This window comes from Phaethon lepturus, unplaced genomic scaffold (assembly GCF_000687285.1).
Source record: "Phaethon lepturus isolate BGI_N335 unplaced genomic scaffold, ASM68728v1 scaffold26320, whole genome shotgun sequence".
Lineage (NCBI taxonomy): Eukaryota > Metazoa > Chordata > Aves > Phaethontiformes > Phaethontidae > Phaethon > Phaethon lepturus.
The window spans coordinates 1,770-10,715 of NW_010510185.1; the positions used below are offsets into that span (position 1 = coordinate 1,770).

The 8,946-nt window shown below is 43.5% G+C and overlaps 1 protein-coding gene across 1 annotated transcript in view; it reads left to right on the top strand.

The window, feature by feature from the left end:
• Positions 1-1,704: 1,704 nt before the first annotated feature.
• The window catches only part of LOC104627861 (microtubule-associated tumor suppressor candidate 2-like), a gene marked incomplete at its 3' end in the record, with an annotated part of 20,882 nt that continues 13,640 nt past the window's right edge, over positions 1,705-8,946 (top strand). The window contains exons 1-2 of the mRNA XM_010296249.1: positions 1,705-1,758; positions 4,361-4,427. Coding sequence (XP_010294551.1) covers positions 1,705-1,758; positions 4,361-4,427 — 121 coding nt within the window. The remainder of the gene's footprint in view (positions 1,759-4,360; positions 4,428-8,946) is intronic.

Genomic DNA, 8,946 nt, shown 5'->3' on the forward strand with positions numbered 1-8,946 from the left:
TCTCAGACAAGAGATACTCTAAGGCAACTCTGCTTCCCCATCCCACAATTATTGCTGGTCCAAAGTAAAACTTTAACCTGTCTCCCTGTCCATGATATCTCCTTGAGGATGTCTAGCTGCCGGCTGAAGCTCCATGCAACTAAAGCAGAGCCTTTCCTCTCCCCCAAGCCTTCGTCACTACTTCCCTTCTTAATCTGTTTGGACAGCATCAGCATCTGGCCCATCCTCAGACCTGTATCATGGCATCTTTTACCAAGTTATTTTTCCAGGTCCTCACATGCGGTTATATCTAAATCCAGCAGATTTTTTTCTGAACTACACCGTTAAGTTTTGGCCACTGTTGTTTAATTGGATTAATTCCTCCTTCCTTCCCACCCCTCTGCCTGACTACCTGCCAGTTATTCTGGAGCTGCTTGGATGTTGCACCAATATAAGTCATACCTCAGTGAGGTGTACTCAAAACTCTTCAGGGAGTACATTAAGTGCCATTTTCAGGTCTGTTTTACTTGCTGAAATGCAGCCTGACATTGAGCCTTTCATGGGAGAAATATTGGGAGGTCCATATGTTATAAAGCTGATGATGGGAAAAAGAGTTGCTGCTGTGTCTTCTATTCAATAGAGCAGTAGTTTAAGCACACAAGAAATATATAATTCTACTTGTCTATTCTATTTTTCTTTGTCTGAAGAGTTGGGACATATTCTAGACAGAAGACTTAACTATTATGTTGTAGACTACAGGTATGAGGAAGAAGGTTTCCTTCAATTCCCATCATGAGTGTGATTTTATTTATGAAAATTACTTCAGTATCAGAGTCATTTCTTGGCATGCAGCCAATGGAAGACTTTTCTCATTGGTTTTCCAAGCAATAATGAAATCCATCATTCATTAAAACTACCTGAAAAAATAAATGCAGTGTTTTAATTTGCACAAAACCCACTGTTTTGGTTTCACATCTTGGCCAAAAAAAATTAATCCCAGTTCACATCGAAGGACTTTTTTTTCTCCCGTGCCATTTAACTGCTGTACTGAAATGCTGGATATTTGCACAATCTCGTTACAGTGTCTATGACTTTTTCATCCGCTGGAAATGGCTGTGTCACTAGTATGGTCACCTAGCCTCCAACCTAAGTTGGATCTGGCCCTTAGTCAGTCACCCTCAATGGCTCGATTCCAACCAGTGGCCTAGTGAAGGACACCTATGAAGCTCCTTTGATACACTGAGCCTGTTATACATGAGACTCTTGGGAAGGCAGCAAAAGTTCCTGCTTACTCTGTCTTCTCTTTCAAATACTTTGCTGAGATAAATATTAATGAAGATTGATTAATTCAGTGGGATATCCTGTTAATTTGTTTTATTACACATTTGTTTTGGCAGATTTTTCCTTGCGTGCTTGTGAATTTTCTGGTTGCTTTGACGTCTTGACGTTGGACCTATATGAATCTCATCATTGGACCTGATAGCTTTACATTCTCATGTCAGATCCAGTTTTGCTCTACTGTAACGTTCAGTTTCCTAAGCGCTGGCATGCCTGGTGCCCTGGCTGCACTGACACTGAAGTGCTGGTTGTCTGCAGAGCCAGGCTGATGATAACAAGGAGAAGCTTTTTTGTTTTGTATTAATATCATGTTCACGCTGGTTGCAGGAACACGTGCAGTCCAAACCTATCATGTTACGCTGACAAAGCAGGTCACCGTAACAGACGATGTCAGGGATTTCTAAGGTCACTGTGCATCCAGGAGACCATGAGGCTGAAACGGTAATTAGCCAAAACCACACCTTGCCTGTCTTGCGGAAGAGGAAGAGGAGGACTCATGTGCTGTTTCTCTCTGAAAGAACCCTCTGAGAAGGAGGGCCTGCTTGAGACCTTGGCTCTGAGGGCAACCCTTGCACACCTGACCTCCCAGGAAACATAAATAAGAGGTCCCGAAGAGCAGTCAGAAAGCTCTAACCAAAATAAAATACAATGCAAGAAGTATTGGCAGGGCAGGCATGTGACAGCGATGGCACCTGGGCTGTGCCAACACCGGCTGCTCGAAATAGCCCCAGGGGCAGCTCTGGAAACCATGGCCTCAGCGTGGCAGGAGGCAGCCAGGAGGGATGGTGTCCATGCTGGAGCTTGAGTTGTGGGATAGCACGTTTAAGCTAGTACCACGGTGATTCTCCTCTCTTTTGGAAAGGGTCTCTCCGCCAAGTGTCCTTAAGGGTAGGACAAACCTTATCTAAGCGAAAACATATAATAAAATAAAGGAGTCTATAATACATCTTATGGGGGATCAAAATTTTAACAACTTTTTTTTCCTCTAGGGTGTCATTTTTTTTAACTTGCTTTTCATTTTCTTCATGTAAGGAGAATAGTAACAATTTTACCGAGTTCTGCTTGTCTGCTGGCAATGATTTATACAGAGCTCCCTTGCTTTAAATGGCTTTTGTTTCAAATTATGGGAGCTGGTAATTTGAGTGGGTCCTTCCCATCTGCAAGTCCCGTATCCTGTATATCCCTGTGCACATGCCTTCAAGGGCACCAGTGCTGGCAATCTCTCAAAAACACTTCTTAAAATGACTCCAGTGAGTTAAACAGACGGTTTAATGGGAAGATGCAGTGATGTTCTCCAAAAGGGGAAACCTTATCTCTGTGAGACTGCTGGTTTGGGAATCTGTGAAGGGCTGTGCTTTTTTGACATACCAGGCTATATTTACCCAGATCTTTTTATTTTTTCGTAGCTTTTAAATTAATTAAAAAAAAAAGCCCAAACAAACAACAAAACAACCCGCTCCTTTTTACTCTGAGCCTAATGCAGTTGGCCAGGACTGGGGACTCTGCAGTCCTGGCACACAACCCCTGTGCATTACTCAGCAGCCTATGGAGCTGGCTGTTTGGAGGAGCCCAGCCTTGCATGTCTGGCTTCTTCCCATAACTGAGGAAGAAAGATGCCCACATTGCCTGGGTCTCCTCAGGCACCCGAGGCTCTCGAATCAGCTCAGTTAATCGCTCCATTTACAGCAAAACTTTCTGGAAAGCATGTCCCTTGCATCTAGTAGAAAGCATCCCAAAAGGGCAGTGTGTAAAGGTTTAATTTAAATTCTGGATTCCAGTTTCCTGGTATTACCAAAAATAAAGCTGTTGTGTTATTTCTCTTAACAGAGTTAAATATTAGATGCAGGAAAAATAAACAGAAACATTAAGCTCTGAAATAATTTTTTTTTTTCACTTTCATTTTGGTAAGAGAACTAATTTGCTATCCTGTCAGCTAAGTATCCTGCTGCCAAACTAATCCTTTCCATGCCCTAGATTTTTATTAGCCTTGCTTGCTTATTACTGAAATATTTACTTTCTATGACTGCTTTTAATTGCATTTGCTACTACACTGCCTTTTCTCTTGAATATGATTTTTCTGTAGTGTCCTTTAAAGATTCTTGGCCTTCTCTAACCTAGGACGTATTTATAGTAAAATCTGATCTAGTTTTCCTAATCATTGGTGATCTTCCCAGCAGGATACGTTTTTGTCTTCCTAATGTGATTCAGGATACATTCCAATTTAAAGTGCTCTTATGCTTGAACCGTTATGCTAGGATTTATTGTACTAAACCAAACTCCAATAGATTTTCCTGTGGCTTTTCTTTGTCATTTTGCACAGCAGTCCTGAGATATCTGCTGCCAAAGTCCTTGCATTTTAGTAACACCACCTTAGCATTGTTAACGTAAAGATGTTTTAATTTTCCTTTGGCCAGCTTATCTGTTTTAATTCCTTAAGTATTCAGATTTATTTTGAGAGACGTCAAGAAAATGATCTCTTGTCTTTTACAGACAAGAAAATACCAGAAATGGATGTGGAAATAGGCATGAACATCAGGCCATTAGTGAGTCTGTATAGGTATGCCCATCGTGCCTAGAATGGTGTATATACAGTAATCTGCTCTGCAGATTTGACTGTGTGAGCTTAATACATTTAGAGATGGTTAAATGCAGGCATAAATAGATGGAAGTGTTTTAACAGAATTAGTAAAACCATCTTGTAAATGCAGTCCAGCCATAACGGTACCGAGACTGAATACAAAATGATAAAAAAATACAAATGTCTTTTTAGACACATAGGAGTAAATAGAGTATTCTGTGCCGTCCTGTGCACATGAGTGTGTGTACATGCATTCACAGAGATACAAGGTATTTATAGCCAGTTAGTCGCGGCTCCTAAGCTTGATTTAAAAACTGAATGAGTCCATTATAATTCCTCTGGCCAAAAAAAAAAAAAAGATCTGAGGAATCAATCTAATCTGCTTTACTAAATGAACATGTGAAAGTGCGTATCTGGGATAAACATGGGGACTATACATATTTCTCTCTCTTTTTCCTTAAACAGAATGAAAATGCCCTTGTGAAAATAAAGGAGTTAGGAGTCGAGCTTGCAAAGATCAGGGATGAAGTTGGTAAGTACTAAAAGCAAAGTGATAACAAAAGTGATTTTCTCACCTTGCACAAAAACAGTTATTCCCTGTGACCTGATCCTGGGGAACCTGCATACATGTGATGAAGTGTCTTCTGAAGCCCAGTGGCAAAGGGTTTTGTTGGCTTTGCAGGCAACCATGATTTTACCTCTTTGTTGTGCAGGTGGGTCCATCATCACACACAGTGGAGCTAGTTGTGCATCATCTTTACTAGACAAATGGTTCTTGATAAATCCATAGCTTCTCTTTTCAAACTATGTACCACCACTGCCAAAGAGAAAGCATAGCTTGATGAGAAGTGGGAACCTGGGACCATTGTGGTGCACGGTGACTGGGAATGCATTGCTTATGTACGTTTGCATGTTTTGCAGTTCAGTTACAAACGGAAGGATACCAAGCTCAGAACTTACTTATTAATACCTCTAAGGTCTCTTCCTGGTTGAAAGATGGCAAAAACAACGTGTCATATTTGTTCTGTGTATTCGCTGTCTATCTGTGTGCACCACTTTTCCTGTTTGGCTTCTGGTCTAGACAGGAGAGTCGGGGAGGGTGTAAAGACATTTCAACTCTTGAGAGAGAAGATGGGCTTTTGCCTTCAGCCAACAGGCTGAGTTCTTTTGGGCTTAAATCTCCCCAGAACAGGTGTGATGTTGGGTTCATCTACCCCAGGGCAAATGGAGAGGAGGAAGGGCACCTGGAGGGAGGACCACTGGGGCAGGGGACACCTTGAGTACCAAAAGGTGGTGGAACCACTGATGACTGGAGCTGTGAACAGAGGTGACCTCTCAGCTTTCCCTGCATGTAGGACCCAAGGTATTGGGTCACACATTAAGCACAGATTGTGCCATGGGTAGGAGGGTGACTTGGTTTGCAAAGCAGGGCTCAGACCAAACCCCTGTAAGGTGAGCAGAACTGCAGCTCCTCCCCTTGCTTCATCTTCACCTTGGCTATGACAACCCACTGCATAAAAGCTGAGCCCAGTCCTTTTCTGATGCCCAACAGCTTGTGCTCCCTGCTGAGCCCCTCTGAAATATTTTGGCTGATCATGATTTTGTAGAGAGCTTTATTGTCCCCACAGCCAAATGATACTGCAGCAATAGCAAAACAGCATTTCCAGTTATTCCCTGATGCCTGCCTTCACCCATCCTCTGCATCTCCACAGTTCTCACAGAAGACTTGTTGCCACCAGTGCATTCTTTAGGCAGGGCACATCTGAAGCTCTCCACTGAATACCCACTTCTCATTTGAAAGCCCTACCTCTTTCTAGCGGGTTGGGTTTGCTCATTTTCATGAGTGCTTTTGCAAGTGGCGGTGACATGGGAAGGAAAGAGAGGTACAGTGCTGGACATAGAGATCTCTGCTTCCCTTTATACCGTGTTTGTACAGCTGAAGTGAATACAAATCGCTGGTGGTTTTGCTGGAGAACTTTGCTAGGGATATAATGGCGTGCCTGTTTGGGGGTCAGAGAGCAGCACATTCAGTAGCAGGAGACCACTGCACTGCCTGCCCTTGCCATTGCTTGTGTGTATGCAGCAATAGATACCTCCATTGCACAAAATGAGCTGCTGGTGGAGTACGTGAAGACAGTTTTGGTAAGAACCCCAAATACTCCCGAAGAGCAGTCTGAGGTCTCAGCTGAGCTGTACTGCTTCAGAAGGGAGATTAGCCATAGATGAGTATGTGCTTTCTCAGAGAGGGGAAAGATGGTGTGAGATAGTCCTTTCCTCAGTGGTCCTGTGGGCATGGGTATTGGAGAGGAGCCATCACAGGCCACCTCTTCCTGAGCTATCCACCACTCTGGGAGACACTGAGATGCTGAGCAGAGGCTGTTTAGGAGCAACAGGGGTGGCTGGTGGTCTGTCCTGCTTGTTGGAGGCAATCCTCTCTGTACAACCTTGAGATGCATCATGCTCAGGTAGGAGGATGGACAAAAAGATGAAGATGTGCAGGTATTGCATTCCAGCAGGATGTGAAAAAATTAGTCAGTAGTACAAATCCCGGTATGTATCCATACATATGGAAGGTGAATGTGTATGTTTTTGAGTGTAAGTCAAAAATTGCTGGACAGTCTGTTTTCCTTTGGAAGAAAATTATAAAATTAAATTTTGTGAAACAACCAGTGTTTTAAATCTGTGGACAAGGAGAAATGGCAAACGCTATGGGCATGAGAGCAGTTCTTGTCAGTGCAGTTCTTTGTCGTCTCTAAAGCAATGCAGGCTGGGACTGTGGGTGTTCCCTACAGCAGGATTATTTTGGTCTCACTATCAGAAGCTGTACGTTGCACAATATTGTACATATTCTGCCAAGCTTTATGCAAATAAGCAAGGAAACTGTAAAATAAGACAACAGCAATCACAAGTGATTCTATGAAGAAATTTCGGTAAAATCTACAGAGCGTGTTATTTTGACTATAACCAAGTTGTGGTTCTGACTTGTCTCAGTCACTTTGATAAGTAGTCTCTCATTAATTTAAAAATAACCAGTCCAGTTAAACAGCATGGGTGTTGGTCAGAAGTTCCTGATTTCTCATGTGTAAATTCACCGTGTCAGACTCACTGATGTAAACGCCTGGATGAATCAGTAAAACAAGGCTGGACTAGCCAGCGTTGATACAGGCAGTGTGTCTAACATTTAGTTGTTCAGGCAATAGCTCTAATCCAGAGTTATGATTTAGGTGCTGAATGTGCTTGGTTTTGACAGCACAGAGTCTCAGAGTCTCTGTTAACTTCAGCAGAAACTGCAGGATTCTGCTATACAAAGCAATGGAACTGAGAGATGTAATCCACTGTTCAGAAAAGTCAGAATATATTTTTAAGGAAAACTCTTTTGGTGAATAAAATCACTGCTGAAGCAAGAGCAGTGATGGAGCATGTGTAAAACAACCTAGGGAGACCTGCACCCTTCTGGAGCCAGGCAAAATATTTAGGTTCAGATAACATGGTCCACCTTTACCCCCAGCACTGCTGTGAGGTATCGCACCTCGTCTAAAACCAGCATGCAGTGAAATAGTAAAGTGCTTCTCCCTTCCCAGCCCTGAGGAGGAATGTGGCCTCTATAGACACTGAGGGACTTGTTATTTTATGCAGTAAGATTTGCTCATGTATTTTGCTAGAAATACCAAGGCTAGAAAAACAGGACAAGCAATCGTTCTACGTCCAAGACATCCATCTTTATAAACTGTGAATATAAGCACTTCTTAGCTGCAACACTGAGATTGCTGGAATAAAGAGGTTTTGAACACCGGCTGTTTCCCTTCAAACAGATGGAAATTAAATGTCAGAATTAGCTGCTCCTTTGCTGTCAGACAAATGACATGCGAAGTGACTTGAGAGGAGGTATGGAGATGCATAAAAACCTGGATGAATGGAAGACGATCAGATGTCATGTTTAAAATTTGTATTATCTGCGTTCATGAGAGTTTGAGAGCCAAAGCCTGTGTGCCATCTCCTCCTGGATATGCCTCCCAGTCAGAAGACCTGAGCGAGGTGGCTTGCAGCCAAGGGTCCGGAGGAAGAGCAGAGTCTGCATGGTGAAGAGCCCATTTCTCATGTCAGAAATGCGAGGCCACGTGACACCAGCCCCCGGTTCCCACAGGAGTTACCCCCTGAATGCAAAGCACCAGGGCTGGGGAGGCTGGGCTGCGGCTCAGGCTGGGTTTGTGCAGGAGGATCTGTCCGTTAGTGACACCTCCCTCTCCCTCAGCTTCCCACCTTGGCCTGAAATGGGTTTTGCTCATCTGTTGTGCACTGTAAAAGCCACTCAATGTTCGGGGAGTAGAGAAGCAACGGCAGCCGCTCTCGTGTAAGCCAACACATTGTCATCCCGGGAAACACCATGTTATGTCAGAGTCCTTTCCAGCCTGTAAGCAGCAACTGAAATACATAGAGAGAAGGAAAAAGAAAAACAGGCTGTAACTCTTCTCAATAGCAGCTGGTAGCAGTTGTGCTGTTTGTCTTGTTCTGTGTCATTAATATGTTTATATACCTTAGTGATTATTTTCTTCCTACCAGAGGAGCTCACTTCTACCGTATCCATATCCCAATGTCTAAAAGCAAAATTCACTGTTTTCCAGCAACATTAGCGGGTCTTCTGTTCAGGCATCTGTTGTCGGGGCCTTGCTGGAGACGATCCAGCCTGGTTCACCAGAACCATGTACTGAAGCTGCAGCTGGTTCAACGCTGGCTCCAGCAAGGCAGCTGGGTGAGGGAGATACAAACCTTGTACTGGGCTGCACAATTGTCACCTTCTGCTGCTCCTGTCTCAGTAGAGCCAGCCCAAGGTCCATCTCCTGTCTAAGAAGAGATTCAGTCTTTCCTCACCAGTCTTGAATGAAGTCCTTGGCTTCATTTGTTTTGATCTGTGAGACTGTAGTAGGGGTCACTCCTTCTCGTTAGAGGTGTTTGATATTCAGTATAGGGCAAATTTCCTGGGCAATGGCCTCATTTTCTGCCTCCAATTGCAGTTTCGGGTGTGTGGGGAACGTGCCATGCAGACACTCTTT